At 35.2% G+C, this 26205-nt stretch overlaps 2 protein-coding genes and 1 long non-coding RNA gene across 6 annotated transcripts in view; 2 read left to right on the top strand and 1 right to left on the bottom strand.

Annotated features, from left to right (window-relative positions):
- LOC134855606 (snRNA-activating protein complex subunit 3-like) overlaps positions 1-26205 on the top strand; it is a 495355-nt gene that overhangs the window by 418134 nt on the left and 51016 nt on the right. The window lies entirely within an intron of this gene.
- On the top strand, positions 1714-15610 carry LOC134855360 (uncharacterized). Its single transcript, XR_010164475.1, has 5 exons — positions 1714-1791; positions 4447-4619; positions 5258-5415; positions 7376-8884; positions 12812-15610. It is a non-coding gene; the product is annotated as an uncharacterized LOC134855360 (long non-coding RNA).
- Positions 22602-26205, bottom strand: part of LOC134855605 (uncharacterized) — a 101202-nt gene continuing 97598 nt past the window's right edge. For all 4 annotated transcript variants that reach the window (XM_063872144.1, XM_063872142.1, XM_063872143.1 and 1 more), the window contains 4 exons: positions 25926-26121; positions 24441-24640; positions 23784-24086; positions 22602-23450 (listed from right to left, as the gene is read on the bottom strand). In XM_063872144.1, coding sequence (XP_063728214.1) covers positions 22651-23450; positions 23784-24086; positions 24441-24640; positions 25926-26121 — 1499 coding nt within the window. In that variant the 3' untranslated portion in view covers positions 22602-22650. The remainder of the gene's footprint in view (positions 23451-23783; positions 24087-24440; positions 24641-25925; positions 26122-26205) is intronic.

Genomic DNA, 26205 nt, shown 5'->3' with positions numbered 1-26205 from the left:
CGTGATGTGATGAGAGGATTTTAACGAAAGCGTAGAATAGTTTCTTTTGAAAAATTTTTCAACTTGTATGCAGAAAAATTTCATGATTTTTTTTTAAAAAGGCACTGGGAAAATTTTAAAGCTTGCGATTAGGGCTAGCATTCCGTTTAAAAAGATGTCGGGTTATTGTTAATCTGCATATGTTCTATCGGCTTAGTTACCAAATATTAGAAATGCAGTATGCAGTTTTCCTTGTAATTGCTTTTTTAAGTTTTCAATTTTTCCTGCAATTTGTAATTCTACTAGCCTTGGTTGTTTTACTAACCTAGTTTTGGGTAGTTCTAGGGCACCATAATTTACTGGCTTTCCGCCGGGTCGCAGAAAACGTTAAAAACCTCCGAAGAGAGTTTATTAGTTTTCATGACAACAGTTTTACATAATTGTTTTTGAGTTTTCATTAAACGCTATCGAATGTGTTTCTGAGCGTGTTTTCCGCAAATAGAACATCATTCCAGACAACATTTTAAAGTTTTTTTAGTTTTGTTTTTTTTTCCAAAATTTTTCCGCGTTCATTGGACTTAGTGGCTATCCTTTCCTTACCTGTCTGCCAGCTTGCAATGCGTTTGTTGTGATATCGCGATTAATGCGAAGCTCCACTTCGCCTGTATGCCAACAAATGTTTGTACAGGAATAAAAGCAATTTAGCACGATTTCATTAAGTACCAATTGCTCTATTGTAAGCCTACTGTCGCGCTGTATTCGCGCGAAGTTCGACTAAAAGCAGATTTTTAAACCGGTTTTACTCAAAACTGCAAAAATATTTGGATCTTTAATGTCGTTAAACTCACGACTGGCAAATGTTTTAGTCTGATCTAACACTCGAACCATTTCGTTGATTTTTATGTTACCTGACTTTGCGTGAAATACTAAAACACATCCGAAGTCAAAGTTGGTCCGTACTTTCAGCGGCCGTAACAACTTGGAAAATTCCCTGAGTGCCAGAACAAAACTTATTTCATTAAAGTCAACACAATTTTCTAGCACTTTCTTTGAAAACCCAAAATTCTTGAAGGTTCAAGGTTGTTCCTCGATGTTTCATAATATCTTTGTTATATCTTCTATCCTTGTATTTGTGATTCTTTGTGTTCCGACCATGTTTTGTGGAGGAATTTATTATTTAGTTTTTTTCGTCATAAATTCAGTTACCAAAACGAAAAATCATGAAAGTTAGAATAGTGTGCCATATTGAAGCTTTTCTAGTTGTGATTTGAGCTGTAACTGAATGTTCCAAACAAAATATCCAAATGTCGAAAGGTTTGTATAAGTGTTAAATTCAGGCTTTTCCAGAATGCATTTTAGACATAGAGTTTGACTTTAATAATGCTAGAAGGTATTCATTGGGCAAATTTAAATTCTCATTTGAAGTAAAAAATGCTAGCAAGATTTATCTTTCAGGATGTTCCGAACAGTATTTTTATTGAAAACTTTCTTACAGGATAAGATTCGCACATTTTTTACCGCAATATGAGGCATTCTGAAAACGATCTTGGGCATGGGCGGATTTAGTGGGGGGAGGGGAGGTTGTAGGGCATCGTGCGTGGTAGCATATTGAAACCCCCTTGAGTCATATAACTCAGATTCCGACAAAAGGTGTGGTCCGCAGCTGTGGTATTATTCAGTCAAGTTTTTCACTAGGAGAAATGAAAAAAAGGGGAGACTAGTAAAGATGCTGAGAAAGGTGTGAAAAAAAGATTGATGTTCTTGAGCTGCGATGAAAGTACAGAAGGTGTAATGATGAAAGCCAATGAAAAGGTAAGACAATGATACATTTTGAAAGAAAAAGTTTTTTGTTTTTCTAAAATTTGAGAAAATCTTCTCAAACTTCAAAGCTAAAGAAAGATAACCTGTTGCTGTTACCACAATGAAAAGTTTTTGAAAAAGTTAAAAGCAGTTTCGTTTTTAAGTTTCATGTTTTTTTCGTGATGTGATGAGAGGATTTTAACGAAAGCGTAGAATAGTTTCTTTTGAAAAATTTTTCAACTTGTATGCAGAAAAAATTTCATGATTTTTTTTTAAAAAGGCACTGGGAAAATTTTAAAGCTTGCGATTAGGGCTAGCATTCCGTTTAAAAAGATGTCGGGTTATTGTTAATCTGCATATGTTCTATCGGCTTAGTTACCAAATATTAGAAATGCAGTATGCAGTTTTCCTTGTAATAGCTTTTTTAAGTTTTCAATTTTTCCTGCAATTTGTAATTCTACTAGCCTTGGTTGTATTACTAACCTAGTTTTGGGTAGTTCTAGGGCACCATAATTTACAGGCTTTCCGCCGGGTGGCAGAAAACGTTAAAAACCTCCGTAGAGAATATATATTAGTCAGTTTTTCATGACAACAGTTTTAAGTAATTGTTGTTGAGTTTTCATTGAACGCTATCGAATGTGTTTCTGGGCGTGTTTTCCGCAAATAGAACATCATTCCAGACAAGGTTTTTAAGTTTTTTTTTTTGTTTTTTTTTCGAAATTTTTTCCATGTTCATTGGACTTAGTGGCTATCCTTTTCTTACCTGTCTGCCAGCTTGCAATGCGTTTGTTGTGATATCGCGAGTAATGCGAAGCTCCATTTCGCCTCTATGCCAACAAATGTTTGTACAAGAATAAAACCAATTTAACACGGTTTCAATAACTACTAATTGCTCTATTGTAAGCTTGCTGTCGCGCTGTATTCGCTCGAAGTTCGACTAAAAGCAGATTTTTAAACCGGTTTTACTCAACACTGCAAAAATATTTGGATAATCTTTAAGTCGTTAAACTCACGACTGGCAAATGTTTTAATCTGATATATCACTCGAACCATTTCGATGATTTTTATGTTACCTGACTTTGCGTGAAAAACTAAAACACATCCGAAGTCAAAGTTGGTCCGTACTTTCAGCGGCCGTAACAACTTGGAAAATTCCCTGAGTGCCAGAACAAAACTTATTTCATTAAAGTCAACACAATTTTCTAGCACTTTCTTTGAAAACCCAAAAATCTTGAAGGTTCAAGGTTGTTCCTCGATGTTTCATAATATCTTTGTTATATCTTCTATTCTTGTATTTGTGATTCTTTGTGTTCCGACCATGTTTTGTGGAGGAATTTATTATTTAGTTTTTTTCGTCATAAATTCAGTTACCAAAACGAAAAATCATGAAAGTTAGAATAGTGTGCCATTTTGAAGCTTTTCTAGTTGTGATTTGAGCTGTAACCGAATGTTCCAAACAAAATATCCAAATGTCGAAAGGTTTGTATAAGTGTTAAATTCAGGCTTTTTCCAGAATGCATTTTAGACATAGAGTTTGACTTTAATAATGCTAGAAAGTATTCATTGGGCAAATTCAAATTCTCATTTGAAGTAAAAAATGCTAGCAAGAATTATCTTTCAGGATGTTCCGCACAGTATTTTTTATGAAAGTTTTCTTATAGGATAAGATTCGCACATTTTTTGCCGTAATTGGAGGCACCCTGAAAATGATCTTGGGCAAGTGCGGATTTAGTGGGGGGAGGGGATTTTTTTTCACGTCCGTGCTTGCTGTTTTCGTTATGATGACATTTTTTCTAGATGTAACGATTTTCTAGACTATGGCCAGATAAAAAACAGTAAAAAAGTTGTTTCAAAGACGTTGGTCGGCAATTTAATAAGAGAGCGTGAAAGAGGGCTTCTTAGCGCCAGAAAGTCCCGTAGTTAGTAACCAGTTTGAAACTGTGGACTTAGAAGTAATCGTTGAAAAACGAAGGATCTAAGCTAGGCCCTCATATAGATTTTGTTAACATGAACTACTCATGATCTACACAAGAAAAACGCAAAAAACTACTCATCTACGAAATAAGTTTTGGCTCAAAATATGGGCATTTTGCCCAAACTTTGGCGTTTTACCAAACAACTACTGACAGAGAGCTTAACAAAATTTTGATTTTTTTATGCGAAAAAACCTATTTGAGCGCTTAGCTCAAATCCCTAGCTTTTCAGCAAACACTTTTAAGTCCAAAGTTTCAAACTGCTTCTGCTGTTCACGGCGCGTTTTTGAGGCTAACATGAACCTTCTGGAGCCCTCTGATTAAATGGCCAAACAACTTCTTAAAAAACAGTTTTTTACGAATCTTTCAAGCCGGAATCTTACATAAATGTTGAGAAAACGACACAAATGTGAAACAAATTTCGTTCACTTCATCGCTTGAAAACTAAATGTTGCAACTTCTGTCCTGTGACTGCAGCTCTTTTTCAGTGACGATTCTCTAAATCTGCGATAAAATCGTTGCATTCCATTTTCGAGTCAATTTTTTAGGGAAGATTTTCTCCAAGCCTTCATACATATTTGAAATGTTCTTTGGCTCTTTTTTGTTTTTTTTAATTGTTTTTTTTTTGTAGATAAATTATCTTTTCTACTTGCAAAACAACCAGGAGAATTCAACTTTTAGTTATTTTTTTAAGGCAGCCGAGGCTACTCAAAAAGTAACTTTCTGCTCTTTGTCAAGTTCAAATGACGACCATGCGTCTTCCCTTTTCGGCCAGGAGAGTGCACCAATGATTGCCCTTCAGAAGAACTTATTCGATTTGAACAGCCAATCCGATGCAGCTAAGAATCAACAGCTGCAGCAAAAAGGGTATGAAGATATGGTCCTCTCCTTGACCCGAAGTTTAAATAAGAGCAAAAATGGGATTTACCGAACAATTTCCCCACTTTATTTGCGCGTTCGTTTGAAATGCATATTTTATACATAATTATTTTTCAGAATTAACTCATACTTGGGGAGGGAAATTGAACAGTTGATCCCAAAAATAAAACGAGCCGAGAAAATATATATTTTTCAATATTAGAAATAAGAGTAAGTTATACTAGAACGGTTCAAAATGTCTCGTGGAAATTGGTCTCTTTGTAATGCAATTAAATTTTTGATGCCCGCTTAATGAGACATTTTATCCGACCCCTTGAAAAAAAAAAACATTTTAGATTCACCAAATTAGTGGTGTTCCAGATTTAAAAAAAGTTCCAAACGTCTGGTCTCGTTGTTATTGAGAAAATTTGGTCTGAAAATTTTAGTTTTCAGACATTTTTGGACAAAGTTTGATTAGAGGGCTGATTTCCCTCAATCTACTTCTACTACAATTTTATTGTTGTTTAAGCTCCTTTTACCCTTCATTTCGTCTTTTTTTAAACTATAAATCAGTCTCTTTTATAAGGGTAATCTGTTGTTTTTTTGTTCCTGTTGATTGCTTCGATTTTTCGACTGTTGAATTTAAGGCCTGAAATCAACGAAGGTGACATGAGTAGGCTGGAAATCAACTCGAACAGTTCGAACGACGAAGGGGCGAACCCATTTCTAAACCGAGTGCTGAAAGAACTGAAAACGAGTGTGAAGTACGACGAGTTCACTGCAAGCAAAAATGCCAGAAATCTAGGTAAAGCTATGCAGTTTTGAAGTGACACGATGTTAAACCAGGTAGAATAAATTAGAAAGAGCAATATGCCAATTTTGATCTAATGTTATGTGCAAGTACGAATTTTCCTGTGGCCTTTAGATATGTGGCTATTATATGTGCCTGTGGCTTCTAAAAACTAGCTTTCGCATACGAATTGTTTCGCAAATAGGTTATTTTTCTATTAACTTTGTACATCCGAACTTTTTGCCAATCTTTATCGAGCAGACCAATTTAAATAGTAATAGAAAGTAACACTATATGCAAAAACTAGGTTTTCAGACAGAACTTGCTCCTCATGGGCGTCTGAAAAGTGAAATTTGCATTCAAATCTTGTTTACAATTGCAATCAGCGTTGTGTATTTTTATGAACCTTCTTTTTTCTAAGCTTACTCGCAATTAAATGTGTTCACTTATTCCGGGCACTTTAACTATAATCACGATCTGTAGCAGTGAAAATTTCATAGCATCTGTTTTCTGCTTTATTTACGGCAAGTATTTGGTACCTATTAAGCGTCCGTGGCTAAGTGGTCAGTGCGTGAGACTCTTAATCTCTAGGTCCAGGTCGCAGGCTGGAATCTCAGCCATAATGATTTTTTTTTTACTAATTAGAGGCTTATTTCTAGTTTTTCTTATTCCTTTTCCTGGAACTGCTTCTTGTCGTATTCTCGCTACCTCGTGCTTCGCCTCTGTGTCAAAATTCAAACTTTAATTTTTTTGGCTTTTACCTGCAAGTTTTATCCAATCTTTAGAATGAAAAATATGCTGTAAATGATGTAAATTTGATCTAGACTTTAGTTTAGTTGAGAATTTTGCAGAATATAGTTTCTTCGGCAGAAAAAAAAAGAGTAAACGGATCGTATCAGTTTTTTGTGTTCGGTCAGATGTTTTTTTTTGCCAATTACTGGTGTTTTTAAAAGGAAATAATTATTTTTAGCAAATTTGCTCTTTATAATTATTGATGAAAAAACAATGCTGATTACCTAACAATTAATTAGTGAAGACACTTATAAAGATCGTGATCTTTTTTCCGTTTTTTTTTCTAAAAAAGTCTTCTATGTTGTTCACTCTTTATTCGCATCTCAATTTTCGGTTTCTTGTTTAGTTCAATTCAATTTTAATTGCCTAAAAGAAAGCATTAATGCTCTTCAATTACAATTAAAAAGAAAGCCAATGGCGCAAAAAACGTAAATAAATTATAAATGGATTTTAATTTCTAGATTTCCAAGCGGAATGAAAATGCCAAACTGTGTTAATCTTATCACAAAAAATCAACCGTAAAAGTTTTTTTGTTTTTTTTTGGAAATGCTTCAAAAATAATCATTCATTTTTTCGGGTTTTTTGAGTTCATTGAATCATGCATATTTGTCCGCGACGTTTTTTTGTTTTTCGAAATGGGGGTTTTAGGCTCGAATTGCTGAATCAATTTTCATGTGGATTTTCAAGTTCAGATTGCACAAAACCGTGTCTCACTTTGTTTTTCGAATTAGGATGTTAATTTCAGAGTTCCCAACGGAATGAAATATAATGCCTATTTATCCAGTTAGAATTCTCAAGAAAGTGCCAATCATAAAAGATCCTTGTAATTCAATGCAAATGTTTTTTTTATAAGCTACTATGTTTTTCCGATTTTTGAAAGTTGAAAAATTTACTAAAAAGTCTCTTTTTTTTGTGGTTTCCTTGAGCTCATTGACACTTCGCCAACTTTTTGTTAGCTTTGTTTTTCTTTTGTGATTTTTTTGTGCTGTCCAGTTTGTGAGAAGTTATGATCTTTTTGAGTTTTCTTCGTGGGTCTTTGTCGATGAGCTAGTCGTCTTGATTTTTCTTTGGTGAGATCTACCAGACAAGGGGTTCGATTATAAACTGATAAATTTAGAGTTAAAATAGGCATAAAAATCGAATACGTAAAAGCTTTTTTAATTTGTTGACTTCTGAAATTTAGATAAAGACACGACAATCTGGGTGTCGAAAAAGCATCAAAAACTTAGCATGGAGCCGATATACGAAGACTTGCTGAAGTTTGTTCCTGTCTTTCTGCACCCAAATCACGCCATCAGAAGTGAACAACTTTTCGCTCCTGAAGTTGTTAAATTACACGAGAATTCACAGGATGAAAAAGGTGAAAATAGCGAAAAGTTTTCCGAAAATCGTGAAGTTTCGATAAATAAAGAACACGTTTTTGACGCGAAGTTATTGAAAGTTGAGTTTAGAACGCCACATTGGTTCTATTTTGATATCTTGAAGCATACATACAATCATAAAATGGCTGAAAAAGAATGGAAAATTTATTCTTGGATATACAGTAAATGGAGGCTCGGTTTGAACGATTCGTATGTGTGGGATTTAAAAGAAATTGACGATACTTGGAACATTGTTGCATACATGACTGAAGCTATAATTATTCGTGAATTCTTATCCCACGAATCGGTGAAAACTGCGAAATTGAAAAAATCGTCAGTTTTAGTGAAAGAACACAAATATGTTTACGAAGATGTCGATTTTTTGGTCTCATTTGTTCACGAAAACCCAGAAAAATTTGGAAAAAGTTACTTCATGTGGTGTTTTCGTGTGACGTTTTTAAATGGCTTAATTTTACTCCTTACAAACGTGAATTTAGAAGCGCTCAAGTTCGTAAAGTTTGCTTCGTTAAATTTCGAAAGTGTAAGTTATTCGAAAAAAATTTCAGCTATTCGGTACACGTACGGCAATCGTGAACTTAAAGTAAATCGAAGCTATTTTGAAAATCTTTGTGTCCAGGTTCGAATCCGGGTTGGAACCCCATCAACTGAAAACAGTTCTACAATTTCTCAAAACTCCGAAAGTGAAAATGAATCTCGCAAACAGTCAAATTACGCTCTAGTAATTGAAAATTTGGAACCGGTTTTAAATAATTTGACAGAAGCGAAAAAAGATATTTCGAGTTTAATCAGTAATTTGAGGAAACTGAAATCCAACTTGGCGAACTTTTGGAAGTCAAGTTCAATTATGATTGCTGAGATATCTCTTAAGTTTTCGATTATTCAACTGAAAACTGACATTGCTACTATTGAAATTTATCTGGGAAGTTACGTGTTAACAAAAGGCAAAGATTTCAATACTGAAGACATTTGGCACCATCTGGAAAATATGCTCAATTTTTCAAACTATTTGCTCGAATTGTCAACTGAATATAAAATGCGACTTGTTCATTGTATGTTGACGATCTTACATATTACGATTAACCGAGCGAAGTGTTTACCAATTGATGGTTTGAATGTAATGGTTAATACAGATGAACTCGAGAAGTTAAAACCTCTGATTATCAAAACTGCAACACCTTGGATTATATTAGCGAAATTAATCGAAAAAGAAGAACTTAATTCGAAAGATAACGCAGCAATGTTTAACCACTTGTCGCCCGAGTCGAAAGAAGAAAGTCAGTTGCCTATGTTTATTAAATTCCTAATGGAAGGTCAGTGATGTCCATTTAAAAAATATAATTAAAAGGGAAATTGAAATTCGAATAGCTCATAAAGTTAATTACCCTTGCGATAAGCAATGATGCGATCGGATACTAGACTTTTTCCCGTAAATAACTTCACAGAATGTTAAAAATTAAAAATGGTAATTTTTGGTTCAGATCATAATAATTTCAAGTTTCTCTGGGTCTCAGGCACACTTGGTCTGGAGGTTACGAATATGCCTGGGACTGCGAAGGTTCTTCGGTTCGAATCTGACACTACCTGTTTTTTTTTCAAACCTTAAATATTCCGTTTCAGAAGAATGTCGGCTTATGTCTGCTTATGTTTTGTCGGCTTAGTTACCACATCTTGGAATCGTTTTTTTTTGCTGTACGCAAGTTACATTGAAGTTGCTTTTAGAGTTTTCTTTTTCTGCTCTTTGTTATTTTACAAACCTTCACTTCGTTTATATTTTTTAGTTTAAAAGTGTTCTGCCCAAATGATTTCGGCTTTTATTTTATCGGCTTTGTGATCAATTTTCGATTAGTTTTAAGGGAAATATAATTTTTATGCTCTCCTCTACATCGCATGAAATGCTAAAAAATATGATTTATTTACCTTAGCGTCAGCTTAGTGTTTTATTAAGAACCTTCTTTTTTTCTACCCGTAGTCGCAAATATTGGTGTCACTTTTCGGGCACCTTTACTGCTTTTTGATAGCATGTGCTTTGATATTTGAATACTAATAATTTTACAGTTGATGCATTTTTAATTCAGCAAATGAACCGAAAAAAGCTATTTGTTTCAAACAACATAACAATCAGAAAAGGTCGGTTTCAGACATTTTCGAACTCAATTTATCTCGCAATTTTTTGAATTTCATAATTTATACATATTTTGGCTTTATTCTTTGCGATTTGTTAGGGGCAAAGTTAGTGTGGATGCCTACAGTTTCTTAAATTCCAAATTATTACTTGCAAATTCGTGTCTATTTGTGTTTAGGCCACTTTTGCTGGATCACATTGGAAGTATATTAGCATATGAAGCTGCTTTATTTGTGACTAGTGTTTGTCGATGGTTAAGCGTGCGTGGCTGAGTGATTAGTGCGTGAGACTCAAAATCTCTTGATTGCAGTAGGTCGCAGATTGAATCCTAGACCTTGCCGATTTTTTTGACAATTCAAGGCTTATTTCTATTTTTTCTTTTTGCACTTTCTAGAGCTGCTTTTTGTCGTGTTCTCGATCGTGCTTGCAAAGCGAAGCTTCGCCTCAGTGTAGATTTTCTTGAAAACAATTTTTTCGGCTTTGTGAGTTTTTTTTCTTTATTATTGCGCTTGAATGATTTCGGTCTGTATAGAATCGGCTTAATGGCCATATATAGCGAAAAAAATGTATGTTGAGGGTGGAGGCGACTTATTTTTTCTTTGTCTTCGGCCTTATTGGTTTCAGCTCATAGTATATCGGCTTAGCGACCTCATATTGTCTCATTTTATGAGCAAATTAAGTTTTATATCTGTGTGTGTTTTGAGAGTGAGTGGTTTGTGTAAATAATTTTTATAAGTCTTTAGTCGTGTTGATTTTTTTTCTGCTTAAAATGTTTCTGCTAAGGTATTTTCGGCGTTGTAACCGCTTGGTTTTTTTTTTCGGTTGCTGATTTTACATTTTGTTGTCTTGGTATGTTTTTTTCCTGTTTGATGAAAAGAGGTACAACTAAAATGCGTGGAGTTCAGTTTTTTTGTTATTTCTACGTTTTTTTTTCTCCTAAACACTTCAACCGATTTTCACCGAAGTGGTACAATTGGATCATTCGCTTCTCACTTATGTGCCTGCATATTCCGCTAGTCTCTTTTACCGTATGCAACTCTCTACGACCTTAAAAAATTTCAGTGATTGGGGATTGACTCATTTTTTGGACTTCTTCTATTTTCTCGAAAACTACTGCCAAATCTCTGATTAAGGGTTTAATCGATAAAACAGGTAGTGGGGAGTTTTCTTGCATTGGCGGGTATGTCCTAATTTTAAGATCTACTTAACAATTACCCCCCCCCCCCTTTTTTTAAGAAAGGGGGCAATTGTTAAGTAGAGTAATATAACTTATTTTCGACCAATCAGGTTGCAGCAAAATTAGAAGTCTCAATACAAAGCTCTAGCGTTAATTTACTCCTTTTATTAATATGGGTGGCAATTCTTAAGTAAGTACCAAAGGGAGGGTAATTGTTAAGTAGATCCTAATTTCATAGCAGAAAAAAATTATTGTATTTGAAACTTTTCAATATTTGATCATTTTTTTTAAAATATATTTTCGGAAACTACTTTAACAAGTGCAGGTACCCAGATGAAGTTAGTCCGTCCAGTCTTCTAAATCGCTTCTCAGATTGAAGTTCCGCATTGGGTGTCCTGTTCTCCTGGTCGTGCGGCCAGCTTCGTCAAGGAACGCAGGGATTCGCTCTGGATTCTAACGCTGCCACTGTGTTCAATGTCGAGGTCGGCGTTGTTTTAGTTGACTCTGATTTTCCATTTCTACTTCGTAAGAGGACGCAACTGCTCCTCTGGGGGACTTCGGAATGGTGGGTGGAGTTTCGTCGCTACAATAGAAGCGCCGCATCCATTCTTGTTTTTTTTTCCTGGACTGATGAGTTGGTCCAGATTTCGATGCCGTCTAATTCAAGCGAGGCGAGGAATTCTTTTGTCTTTGGCACTCGTGTTCTTGACAGCTCGTCTTCTTTGTTGTCTCAGCCAGGTCGAGTCATAAGGTTGTGTGTGGTTTGGATGGCAAGACGCGCAGGAGAGACAGCCCATCTCTGCTGCAAGTGTTCTCCAACAGCCGCGATTCGTTCTTCTCGTGTCGTTGTCTGGTTCGGTGTGGTCGCTTCTTCTTCTTCTTCTTCTTCTTCTTCGGTGTGGTCGCTTCTTCTTCTTCTTCTTCTTCTTCTTCTTCTACTTCTTCTTCTTCAGAGTTTACGTGTTCAAGCCAGTAGTACTTTCTTGTTGTTCATACGGAGACAGACTGTCACCACAAATGCTCTTTTGTTCTGTTCTGCTTCGGCAAAACAGCGAGTGGAAGGCTGTGTTTTTTTCATCCACACGGAAGAGCATTAGTCGGCAATAACGCGGATGTTAGCAATGTAATCCGCTCGCAGCTTGTGCTGACCTGTTTGTACCTATCTTCTTGCGATAGCGACGAGACCCTCACGTCTGATAGCCGTTCGTCTCTTCATATCCGCAGTATGGTCAGCAAAGTTGAGTTGGCAGTCTAGCTTCAGTCCCAGAAAAGTGGTTGTTTTTCCGAACTTGCCAAAAACTGTCCTCCCAAATCTGCGATTTAGAGTTCGATCCAATGAATATATTGTGGCGATTTTTCCTGCTGAGGGAGCACACCCTAATTTTGATGGGGAAACTACTATTGGGAAACTACTTGGGAAATGTCCGATTTTTGACATTTTTTCTTTTTGCTCGGAAGCTATTCTCCATATCTGGGATTAAGGGTTCAATCGAAAGATCAGACTGTGGCAATGCTCGCCGATTAAGATGGCACACCCCTTTTTGTAGGTAAACCTTTTTTGACTTGGGAAAATTCCATATGTTCCATTTTGATCGTTTTTGTGAAACTTTTTCATTTTCTTGCAAATTACCTTCCCAAATCTGGGATTAAATCATAAGAACAGGTTGTAAGAGTATTCCCTGCATAAGCCGCTGCTCACATTTTCTTAAGTGAAACTGTCCTTGCCGTGTGATTGGGACACGGAGTACTGCCATATTTGTAAATAAAACGCACGATATTTTTTTTGAATTTTGGGAATTATAAAAATTAACAATTTTGGAAATTATATAAATTAACAACAAATTTGGGAATTATACAAATATCAAAAGGTATTTCCAATTTTAGATGTGCCACTAATTAAGTTTAACGTTTTTATTTACATGGACATTACTGTAAAAGGTCACGAGTATTCAAAAGAAGGTTTGGGATTTTGTAACTTCTCCGATGGTCTTCTAATGCACAGAATTATTGAAGCTTTAACTGAGATCCTAAACGACCAAAGTTTAACTATTGCGCCACACTATCGGAGAGTTTATGAAGAAGAATTAGACCAGTGTTATTATTGTCTGTACCAACTTAAGAGAGCAAAAGCAAAAACTGAAAGTCACTGTCAAAATACAAGTGTCTTACAACTTTGTCACGTTGACAGGGTTTTCAGGCATTTTTTGCCCCCAGAAAAACCAAGTTTCGACAACAAAAAACCGAAATTGACCAATGATGAAGCTACAATGATGAAAAGAATTTTCGAAATTTGTTGGACAGATTTTGAGAATGACTCAAAAATGATTGTTTCCAAATTTGACCAGGCTATCGAAGAATGTCTTAAATCGGAAAAATTTGAAGATCTGGATGTAATTTTTTCTACCGTTCCTCAAAAGAAACTCTTGGAAGATAAATTGAAACCATGTGTTATTGAAATGTTGCACTATTTAGCCGATTATTTCAAACATGGGCTAGAAACCGAAAATGCGATGAAATTCACGATATTGACCCTGTTTTTCAACCCTGGAAATTTAGACAGTTGGGTTGTTTTGAGTCTTTGCAAAAAATGGTTGATTGAGTCTCAGTTTTTAGACATCGAAATTTTTCCTACAATTGAAGATGTTCTCAAAGTTTCTAAAATCGGGTTTCTTTGCTTCAGAAAAGCGATTTCGATTCAAAAGGAGAAAATAGTAATTTCGACCCTTTATATTGAGCTGGGCTTACTGTATTACCAACTATGTAGCTTCATTCGTCGAAGCAAAGATTTCCAGGAAAATCAAAATTGTTACTCAATTACAAGTTCGACTGAAGAGTTTTACAAAGACTGTTTCCAATGTTTTACTGAAGCGTTAAAAATTTGTAATTTCGAAGATAAATGGCTTTGTCATTACATGTTTGGAAAAATTACTCAGAAGTTGAACCCTCCCAATCCGTCAATTAAAATTTGCAAAGAAGTTTTGGAGCATTACTTGAAATCGATTCAGTTACTCGAAAAAATGGGAGCGAAATTGCCGAGAAAAATAACAACTCTAACACCACAACAATTTTCAGTCGAGATTTTGGAACTGATTTACCGACTTTTCGCCTCTGCGATCAAAATGATTGATCAAAATAACTTTTTAGCTATTCACGAATTTCTAAGAATTGTGATGACTCATCCTTTTATGGATAAACATTTGATGAAAGATGATGAACAACAATTTGATCAGGCTCAGAGTTCAAAAATTGGGCTGAAAACTAATCCGAAAGGTCCAAATTCGAATCCGAGTCATAACCAAATTGTAAGCGTTAGCTCCGATAGTTCCGACGAACGTTCCCGAATGGAAAAATTAAACGAAATCCGAACTGAAATTCTAAACTGGTGCTCGGAAGTTTTCGTTGCATGTGCTCGGCGCTACGCTCGTCACGCCAAAAGCTTATACAGATTATGCGATATTCACAAAACAAAATTACGAAATGTCGAAACAGCTCTGAAATTTCTTTACAACCCTGAGTCGAGTATTACAGGAGGCTCAATGAATGTTTTGCAACCTTTATTAACTTATGTTAATGCACACGGAATCGTAACATTCTCGACAATTTATCGACCAAATTGCCACGAAGTTGATAGATGCGGAAGTTATTACAACTTAATCGGCAAAGCAGTTTTAGCAGCTGTAGATATTTTAGTGCAGGTCGGAGCATTGGACGAGCTCACAGTTTTTGCTAGAAGTTTGGCCAAATCGGGTGACAAATACTACATGCATGAGCCTATTCGATCCAAAATTTACCAGAAAAGCGTCATTGCTTTTATGGAAGTTGCTCAACGCGATATACAAAACATGCCGAAAAAAATTGACGATTTGGGCGGCGCTCAGCAAAACGATGCAAAATTAGGGTTCAAAATGCTGGCAGCTTCCGTTCATAAGTTTTTGACCTTGAAATTACCTTACTGCACAGAAGATTACGTAATACACCGGAAGTTGAAGAAGGTTTTGATGGATTGTTACGTAAGAAGCAGTGGCGATTTAGACTACGAATCGACTAATTCACTATCGGATGACGTAATGCTAGTTAATGAAGGTAATTTAGTCGAAACGAGCGCTAAGACGAAATCGAAGCAGTCCGAACTAGTCGAAAGTATGTGTCAAAAATACGCAGAGTTATGCTTGCTAGGAATTTCGGCTAAGTTTGCGGTTTCGGCTACTGGAAAGTCCGGTCAGCAAAATTCGAGATTTTCTTACCGAGCACGGTGTTGTGGTATGAGTGAAATGCCCATGCAAATAGCGCAAGATGTCCAAATGCAAATTAAGTCGAAAAAATTGCAAATCAACAAGAAAAAGAAACTAACTGTGGCGGAAAAGAAGTACGCGGGTATGGTTACAAGCAGAAGTAATATGCCCAAAGGCTTTCGATCCTCAATGATGAACCAAAAATGAGAGAAAAAAATCAAAAAGTCGGTCTCAAAATTTTTCTCCATGATTTCAATCTCAAACGTTTTCTGCTATTTTTTTGCTCAGCTTAATTTATTCTCGCAGATTCGGCCCCTTCATTATGAATTTTTTGTGCGTTTCAAGGTTTATTCTTTAGTGGTTGTTGTAGCCTCGAATAGCTCCATAGATACAGAACTTGTTTGCTTTTTCAAGGTTCCTACTATTAAATGCATTCATTTTTAGTGTTGGCTTAATGTTGAACTCCGTGTTTACATGGAAATTGAGCTTAGATTTAATTGTTTTGAATACCTACTCTATAAGTGAGTTCTGATTTTATATCTGAGTTAGAAATTGAAATTTATCTTCTTGAATGTTTTTTTTTAATTTGCTGGCTTATCTCATTGACTTAAATGAATAAAGCGGTAATTTGTTGAGGTCACAAGTAGTATCGCAGAACTAGAAGCTAAAAGTGGTGCAAATATTCCTTTTTTCTGACCTTTAACTCGATTAATAAGGAGTGAATTAATGAGATTTGAGTGATAATCTAGTAGTAATCCAGACCAAAAATATATGGTAAATCAACAGTACAAAGTTACCAGAATCAATGACTAAGGGTCATGTTTCACCAGCTAATTTTAATAAAAATCGAGAAGTGATCTTTCAGGTTGAATCGAATACGAATATCAATTCCAGTTCAGTTAGAAAAAAATTACCAATAAGTAGTATGACAAAACTGCAAGCTAAAAGAGTGCGAATATTCCTTTTTTCTGACCTCTAACTCGGTAGAACAAAAAAAATACTGTGTGGGCGTTAATTCAAAAGCAAAAACAGGTACCACAAAGACACACCGTAAAAAGTCAATTTTTACATCCAGTCTTCCCAATCACGATTGGATATTCAAGCCCACCCGGTAGCAATTTGAACTGCTATAAAAAATTTTAAGCTTGTTTTCTTGGTATGAAATTTCATAGGTTTTTTAAAGCTCAATGTAGATGAAAAAATTGTTTAATTCAATTCACTATTTACATTTACGAAATCAAACACTTCAAAATTTCAGCAAAAAAAACTTTGAATTTTTTTTGTTACAAATTGTTGCCCAATTTGCTTAATTTACGTTGACTATCGAAAATTCCCTGAGCTCTAGTTTTTGCTTAGATCTTTTTAGCATACCACGCATAAAAAAGACCTAATTTGAAAAAAAAAAGATTCTGTTGGTTTCTTTTTTAAGATTATGGTCGAAACATTCTATGCTACTTATCTCCAAACAGGCTATCTTTGTTTTGGTCTTTGAAAACGGCCGATTAATTGACTTGGAATCCTTTCATGCTTTGCTTATGTATTGCCATTATATCATGAATACTGGGTTGCAAGGGAGGTCACTTAGGTGTTGGTTTTTTAAGATAAGTTTGTAAAATATGAAGCTTCTACTCGGATTTCTAAATAAATGGAAACTTTACCAATTTATCTAAACATTATTGCGTTTGGCATTTCACTTGGCTCATGTTCACAAGTCATTGTGATTGCTGGTTAAAATGCCAAAACATGGCAATGCTTAATTTTTTAAAAACTTTTCACCCGAAATTAGGTACCACAAAAATTATCATCGGAATAGTCGAGTAACATATCATATTAAATCATTTGTAGTCGTGATTCGAACGATATTGAAAAGTTTGCAAAAAAAGTTGAGCAAGTGTCGATAAAAACCGATTGAAAGCTTTTGAGTTTTAGTCTAATTTCGAGCGAGTAAAGCGATCGAGTAACGACAATTTTATTACAAGCAAAACTTGTGTGATAGTATGAACTCTCTTTTTTGCCAACCTAAGTTGCAAATATTAGTGTAAATTTTAAAAGTGTTCATTTTGATCAATAAACATCTATTCAGTACAGCCACTGCTAAGGATATTAACACAGACTATCTTATTACCAATAGCACTTTAGCTTCAAGGTATCATGACTCTGTAGCGTAGACGTAGGGAAGGATACCCGGAACAAAATAATAAGTTTCGAACCTGGACAGGCTCGGATGTTTTTAATGAACTTTAAAACTTGGATAATTGGCCTGCGTCACTTGAGAAATTTTGTAGACTCAAAGTTTTACTTATTCATTTTTTCCCAGTAGCGTTATCGGTCATATTTTTGCTTGTGTATGCGAAGATCAACTTCACCTCTGTATATAAAAAGTAGTCGTTCAGGCTAAGAAAATCTCTTTTATAAAAAGTTTTCTTGTTTTGAAAGGTTCATCTAGCGCTTGAGTAGCAATTAAAGCTTTCTAAAGTAATTAAAAATACTGTTGTTCAAGGTCAAATAATTACCTTCATTTGAAGAAATGAAATATTTTTTTCTTGTGATTTTATAAATGTGGTCGAAACTTTCTGTGCATGCTTTTCGTTCAATTAATGATCTAATTATGTCAAACTCCCTAAGCAGTTTATGTTCTTACCGTTGTTGTGCATATTCCAATCCTTCAGTTCTCACCCATTTCGTAAGGCAAAGTTTCAAATGTCTTTCATTAATTTTTCTTTTTCATCGTCTTCAACAAAAATTGCTCTTTTAATTTTTAGTTCTGCAAATAGTGTTTTTATTTTACAAGTTTTTATTCAGCGAGAAATAAACAAATCTACAATGGATTGCTTTCAGAATACACGTACTTCAGGGGCTTAAGTTCAGCCTCGAAACATAACTGCTCAAATCATTTTAGTTTCCGATATGTGACCTTATTATGATTTTTTCATTTTTTTTACAGTTGTGGTTTCCAAATGGGGCCCATCAAATCTTTCATTTTTGAGATGATTATGGTTTTTATATTTGTTAAACAGTAATGCTGGATTAATTGATTGATAGAATTAGCTGATAGACGTACGGGCGTGTATATTTTTATTGGTAGATTTTTTTCTGATTTAAGAATCCGTTTGAACCTCCCCTGATGTGAGCGTTTCGCTAGTCATTCATACTAAGGACTTAAATTTTTAGCTGAGTATTCGTAAATTTGTTAATTAAGAGAACAAATATTTGCTGCATGCTACCAGCCTTATTTTTCCAAGACAGCTGTTGCAGATTATGCCTAATTCGCCATCGTTCTACTCTTTCATATAGTTACTGGTTTAAAAAGCGGAAATACGTGTAGTTTAGTTAGTGGATATGACGATTTGTGGAAAATTGTATGAACATTTTGGATTGCTGTCTGATGAGTTCGTTTAGATTTAACGCAAAGCTTGCAATTGATTCGATGTTTTAAAATTTTGTCGGACAGTTATTTTTCTTGTTGAGAAGAGAAATGAAATATTTTTTAAATCGATACAATATTTAACTGGCGTTTTCCTTGAGACATGCTTTAGAAATACCTATGCTGACATGTTAAATTGCCAATATATCGCACTGTTTAAAATGTTGGGTGGAGTCAACGCTATAAAATAGTCCGGATGAATGTGGTCAGAACTTTCTGTGCTAGTTGCACAGCAACCGGCTATCCTGTTTGAAGCACGCTTTTTGTTTCAATAATGATCTAATAATTTCAAATTCCCTAAGCCATCTATGATTTTACCGTTGGTATATTCTAACCCTACAGTTCTCTCCTATTTCGGATCGCAAGTTTTCAGAAGTCTCATTTCATTTTCCTTAGTTTTTTAACACCTTCCGCCTTGTTAAGAGTAATGAACATAGTGAGAACTCTTATATAAGTCTTGCTGATTTTTTTTTTGTTTTTTTTTTTTCAGGAAGAAGTCTTAAAATTTGTTCACGCAATTTTGATTTTTCGCGGTTTCATTTGTGATTTCTTTTTAAGTTCAGTGCATTTCCATTGTTAAAAGGACGGCAAACTCCTCTGTCATATAGCAAAAGTGTAAAGGTCACGAAAAACGTGATCGACTTCTAATTTCAATATTGGAAATTAATTATCAGATATCCCAGCGAAAAAAAAGTTTCGCCTATTGATCCAGTTTTCTCAAATTGGGTTGATTTTAACAAAAAAAGTGTCCATCGTAAATTGTTCTACAAATTCGAAGAGCTTTAAGGCCATCTATGTTTTTTCTTCGAAATTCAAAAGTTGAAGACTTTCGAAAAAAAAACTCAGTCTTTGTTTCAGTTTCGTTGTGTTCGTTACTCTTTTCCAACTGTCATGAATTGAATCATGGCTAAACATAAAACGTTCTCATTTTCGGTTGTCGGAATATTGCATTGTTCAAAGTTCAGGTTTTTGAAGAATTGAGTAGCAGCGTGATGTATCTTTTCAGTTATTTGATTTGAGAATCATGAAAGTCAAGCTGTATCGTACCAGCTTCCTTTTCATGTTGGTCTTACCGGTTTAAAAGCGCAAAAATCGGTGTATTTTACAGGATGAGTCGTTTTTCGGAAATGTTCATGAGCATATTGTATTGCTGTCTGATGAGTTCGCCTAGATTTACCGCAGAATGGCAATTGACTCGATGTTATCAAACTTTGTAGGACAGTTTTTTTTGTTTTGAATAGTTATGATTTAAATTTATAAATCGATACAATATTTAAATTGCGTTTCCCTTGATACATGATCAAGAAGTCGTCTCTAAGTTAATATGTTAAAATGCCAATATATCGCAATGTTTACTGTAGTAAACTCTATAGATTATTCTGGATGAATGCTAAAAAACTTCTCCAAAGGTCAATTGAATGCAAATTTCCAATGTCATCTACGGTTTTCATCTATTTCTAATTGAGCTCCAATGCTTCAACTCGATAGTTTTTCCCTTTTTCGCAACGCCATTAAAAAGTTTTTTTTGATTTTTTATTCGGCAAACTTTTATTTCATCCAGCAAGAAGTAATCAAATCTATAATGGGGTGCTTTCAGAATACCGGTACTCCCAGGGGTCTAAATTTGGCCTAGAAAATAACTTCTTTTCCGATATCTGACCTTATTGTGATTTTTTTCAATTTTTTTTTACAACCGTTGTTTGCAAATATGGCCGCCCTTTTTTTTTGAAAAATGACGTTTTATGGTTTTACAAAGACTGATTGAGTTTGGTTAACCTACTTCTGGATAAATTGATTGATAAAATTGCCTGATAGATGTACGGGCTACTGAATGGGCTGACTGTTTTATTCCCCCAGTCTATTTTACGGTTAGATCGAGTTTCCTTGTTTTTTTTTATTTTATAAGAAGCCTTTTTCTTGTTCAATAATCAATGCGAAGCAACCTTGGTGCAAGTTTTCTACTAGTCATTCATAATCGGGACTTCAAACCTTAATTGATTATACGTAAATTGTTTAAAAAAGAAAAATTGTGGTTTGCTACCAGACTATATTTCAGGATTGCAATTCTGAGCCCAACGCACGAAGTGGCAAAACGATATGGCTTTTGTCAGAGTTTTCGATTTTTTTTTTAAATCGTGTTTGCAAAAAATGTTTTAATGTCTATCTGGTTTCTTTATTTTCTATTCTGATCACGTGTTCTTGCTAGAAAAGCTTAGCACTTTAGAGGTTATCAAAGCAGATCTGGTAGTTTTCAGTTTTCCTGTAACAGAAATGATTTAACAAAAGTTATTCTTCCAATTCGGGAATCTACAGTTTTAGTTGGTGTTTTCTCAAAGCTGTTTAAATTAGAAAAGTCTGAAAAATGGATAGTTGTGGTAGATGCTACCAGTCTTTTATTCAGAATTTTTTTCTGTAACTTTAACACAAAATTTCATAAATTTTTAGTTGAACAACTATATCCTCAGCAAAATTGCTTTTAAGTTTTCTGAAATTGTTTGATGAAGTGAATTTTTGTTCGTCTTTTGGAAATGGCGATTTTTAACCAATTTTTTCTTTACAATGAGGTAGATGACGCGGGGTTATCCATGTCGCATTTGCAGTCGGAACTTAATGATAGTAACTGCTGTTGGATGCCAAGATAACATTTTAGTGTATCCCCAATTTTCTTATCTATGGCAACGCACATTTTTTAGGTTTAAAGATTTCAGGAAGCAATATCCAGGATAAACGAAAGGCACTTAGCGTAGTTGTAAGGATTTCAGTTCGTGATCGTTAGATCGTGTAATCAATCCCCTGCCATGACAATGATAGTGTGTGAGGATGAGCTTTCACTTGACCTCTAGCATCAGCTCTAGGACAGCCGGACCGATTACGGCTGCAAGAGTGGTATCACTTGAAAGTCCGAGGCGCAATAACGGCGTTGAGTCGCAAAACGCAGAAAAAGAGCTTCGCCCAACAAAATAACTGTGTCTGGAATTAGGGAAAATTAGATAAGCGAATTATGCTTAGACAGACTGCAAGGCCTTTCGTAGATCCTCTGCGAATCGCAGAAACGCCAATTATTATTTTAACAAGATTTTTTCATGCTCGCGCAAGTTTATTTTCAATTGTTGATGCAGTGGGTTGTCATATAAGTAGTTTTTATTTTTTTTGTTTCGTTTTTCCAATAAATCATTTCAGATTTTTTTTTGATTTTCGGGGCAAAGTTCAAATTACACACTGACAAAAAACGAAAAGCATCTAAGATAATTGATTTCGTTTTTTTTTCAATAAACGTGACTACAGGATCAGTCAAGTACTCAATTGATTTAATTTTTTCAAAAATATTCAATCAGAGAGTTGATTAAATTCTGAAAAAATTATGCCATAAAAGTCCTGAGTCATTTTGTTCTCGATTTTCCTGAGTTCCTAAACGACCTTTAGTTTTTGTGAGATGCTCTAAATTTTGCTGAAGTTTAGATTAGATTTGTGTTTGCTTGTTTATGCGAATTACAAGTGCAGATCTGTTTTATGTTTAAATGAGCTGAAATCTGGCTTCAATCACTTTTTTGGGCCGAATAAACAATATACTTACAGATAGTCCTGAAAAATTGAAAGTTGACAAAAATTAACACGAACTGATGCTCAAATTAATTGTTTTGGCAATGTTGAGAAAGAGTAGTTTGGAGTCATTTCAGCAAAAAAAATGTTTTCGAGGTAAATTTTTAAGATCGATTGTCTTGAAATTGATTACACGTGCTGCATTCGCAGTATTTGTTGTTTGCTGTTCAATTTTTTTTGGAAATTTTTTTAAGGTCCTGTCTGGTTCTGCGACCTGTATGAAAAGATGAAAAGACAAATGACGAAAAGATTGTTTTAAATCATTTCAAATCAAAAATTTTCAAGCACATAAATTATGATACTACATGTGAAAATATTGTAATTCTGAATATTTAACATCTGCAAAAAATATATTGTAAATTATTGCAACCGCAAAAACTATTCGCATCAATTATTTTTTCAAACTATAATGATAGCAACAGCATGATGATTTCATGACAGCAAACATTTTTTGATTTTTTCGTTTTTTTTTTCGTTTTTTTTTTTCGTTTTTTTTTCTTCTTCAAAGCATGTTCTTACATTCAAAGCATATTTTCCTCATTATCATTTTCGGGTTCTGGTTTCGAGGGCTCTCCCGGTACTTCGTTTTCCTCTGAACTATTTTTGGATTCATTTTTGACTCCTCTCGTGAACATTTTCCCGTGCTTTCCGAAAGAGCTGAACGCTTTCGCGTGGTTTATTCTAGCTTTGCAAGCTCGTTCAATCGATTGGGCAATTCTACCCGCGCCCGAGTTACATGTTATTACGTAACATCGGTGTGCAATTTGCTCATCAGGATTAGCACAAATAAAGGCAAGTTTGTTAATGTCATTTCCAATCGCATAAAATGACAAATATCTCAATTTACATTCGATCACAATTTCTTGCGTTTCTTTTTGGTCATTCAAATTTTCGGAGGTTTCATTTGATGTTGTACGCATAGTAATATTCGCAGGCGTAATAATGAAGTAAATATTATGTAATATTTCCTCAAGTTGCGTAATAGCCGAGTTAGTTATGTCAAGTCCCTCGGCTTTGGTCGCTGTTACATAACCGTTGTACTGGACTTCGTAAACTTCTTTCATAGTTCGCTGGCGTTTCTGGATGGAATTTGCGCTTTGGCTAAATGTGGCACTTCTCAAAGGAACCTTTCCTGATTTTTCACCGGAATCCGAAATCTGGTTCAAACTCGACTGCGTGGCTGTGTTTCGAAGACTTTGTGACGTAGGCTTGTGGGACATTGTTCGATAAATATCATTGTTGTTGTTGTGGTTCGTTTCACGTCTTGGTAAGTTAGGTGTGGATTCGGCTACCATCCCACCGTGGGAGTCCAAATCCATATCTGGGAAACACAAATTTGGTATCTTGTTTTATTTATGTGCGCTTTTAACTAAATCTGTTGAATCAGTAGCGGAATCAAGGACGCGTATTCGTAAATTAAGTAACTTTTTTAGAAAAATCAGGATCAACATTTTTCATGTTGAATTATTTACAAATTTTCCATTAACATCGCCACTGAAAAATTGTAGCGGAAAAAAATCGATGAAAAATTATTTTGAAATTTATCAAAATTTTTTTGATCATGTATTGCTAAGGGTTACTGGCTTCGAATTGTAATCGCTAACCCAACTACACGTTAAAGTTCAACAATTTTTTTTTCAAAAAAAAAACTGACCCGAGTTCTTAGCAGCAGTTCTCTCTGGCATTGACCTTCTGTTCAGAGTTCCTTGATCAGTCACAGTTATACTGGGAACCTGTTGCCTTTTCATCAATCCACTGTGACCTTGACCTTGTGTCATTTGTCCTGTAGATGATTTGTGACCTTGACCTTGAGAGTGTGAGTGTAGACTGTGAACTGACACGCGTTGGTGAGTTCCTTGACCGTCGTGATTCTGACTGCTCCGAGGTGTGTTCGTAGCGCTGGTTCTCATCGCTTTCCGCGTGTTCATGCAGCATTTTTGCAGTGCCTCGGCGACGCCTGAAATTTTTATACTATCTTGCAAACTGTTACGCTTCTGTTTTTAATGCGACGTTTGAAAGCGTTTTTTTTTCTAAGCAGATTTCAAGTTTCGACTCAAAAAACCTGGACGTTCTTTTTTTTTAAAAATGTTTTGGCTTAATTTTGTTTTGAAACAATTTCTTCAACTTTAATTTAGTCGCAATTTGATGCAAAACACGTCAAAGTTCTGTAATTTTTCGTTATTTTAGTGATACAGTTTGGTTGATCTTTTCAACCATTTTCTCTCAGATTTATACAATTCTTGTGACTATTTTTGAAGGTCTGCTATTATTCTGAATTCATATACCATTTTCACTATCGTTTCGTGCATACCTTTGGCATCGCCGTCGCACTTGAAGAAATACACAGTGTAGCTATACTGCTGGGAGTCACTTCCTCTTCCCAATTTCCTCTCCCTTCCCCCATTTTCACCAACTGATACTTTCTTCACTGTTGTAGACACCGCGCCTTCGCTGTTGCCTCGAGGAGTCTCTTTGTCGTTGTCGCCGCTAGTCGAACTGACTTTACGGTCCCTGCAATAAAAAACATTTTTAACTGTGAAAACGAAAACATATTGGAGTTCAAGTAATTAAAATTTAACAATTGTAGCTCGGTTTTATTGTGTCAAAAGGTTGTTTCATTTTCCTAATTGAAAGGGGGGAGATTGTTAGTTAGATCCGATCTTTGTTGTAACGAATACTCCCGGAATGAACTAAGACCCAGTTACCATAAAATCAGGTACGTCAGATATGGTCCGATATATCGTATTGAATCTATTTCAGTAGTGATTCAAAACTTCTGAAAACTTTAAATCAATCTTTGAGGATAACTTTTTGATTTCTTGTTTTTTACTCTTTTTTTATACTCTTAAGAAGTATAAGAAAGAATATACCAATCTGATTTCACTTTACAATTTTAGACATGGTTTCCTTCTTCTTTTTCAACCTACTCTTTTTTTGTTTTCAGTCAAGCCATAGGATGTTTCCCTTATGTTAATGCTCTATAATTCCCTTAACGGAAGTAGAAGTCTCCTACCGCTAGTAGTACTAAAAAATCGACCCTTTTTGCCAATATTGCAGGATACACGCTGTCGACTACAAGCCGGAAGATATGAGACTGCTGGTTACTAGTGATTAAGTAAGCTCTAAACCCCCCCCCCCCCAACCCGCCTACCGCTCAGAGTTTTTTTAAACTGCTTTTGGAGTTTCTCTTGATTGCTTTTAAAACTAAATTGACCTGGATTGTGCGCCTTGGTTGCCTTTGAGAATTTTTTTTGATTGACAGGGATTTCTTTTGTTCTGATAGCCTGACTGGCTAAGTGTTACTTTGACCTGAAATTTATTTTTTTTTAAGCTTATTCTTTAGTTTCATTATTTTTTTTAGTTGCTTAGAAAGCTAAAAATACAGGTTTCTTTGAAGTTCCATTTTTTTTCTGTTGTTTAAAAGATTACATGGTTCTTTTCTAAATGAAACTGAACTTGAAGATCCGCTATTGGTTGCTACTTTTGTATTAATTATTTTTAGTTTGCTGAACAAAATGGCTTAGAAGTGACCAATATAGCTTTTTTGAGTATTTTGAAAGTTCCTTTCGATCATGGGTGGATCTAAATTTTTCTTGAGAGGGCGGATCTTCAAAAAACTTCGGCGCTCCCTTTGAAAATTATTATATATCGGCGCCAAAATCGCCTCAAAAAATTATGTTAGTTCGGCTTGAAATGGATGTCCTAAAAATACCAAAGGGGGGACCCTTAAGTTGGTGAGGTGGTCGAATCCCCCTAAATCGCCCCTATTTTCGATTGCTCCTAGAACTATCCTGACCTTGAATGTCCTCCGCCCTGGTTTCCATTATTTGGGTTTGAGGCGGACACCTTTCTGCTGGAAGGGGGGTTGTGGTGCTGGACTAGAGCGAGTAGTTTGTTCTTGGCCCCTCCGACACTCCACAGAGGCAGATTGTCCAGAGAGTGAGCAAACATGGTTTCTTTAGTCATCACATTGGTCACTATGAATGACTCGCCTGAAATCGGAAAAGATCTTCCTTGCTTTTTTGCTTGTATTTTTAACATGATTTTTTAATTGTTTGTTTATTTACATATTTGTT

Source organism: Symsagittifera roscoffensis, chromosome 10 (assembly GCF_963678635.1).
Source record: "Symsagittifera roscoffensis chromosome 10, txSymRosc1.1, whole genome shotgun sequence".
NCBI lineage: Eukaryota > Metazoa > Xenacoelomorpha > Acoela > Convolutidae > Symsagittifera > Symsagittifera roscoffensis.
Note: the sequence above shows the minus strand (reverse complement) of the source record. Positions and strands in the feature narration are given on the sequence as shown.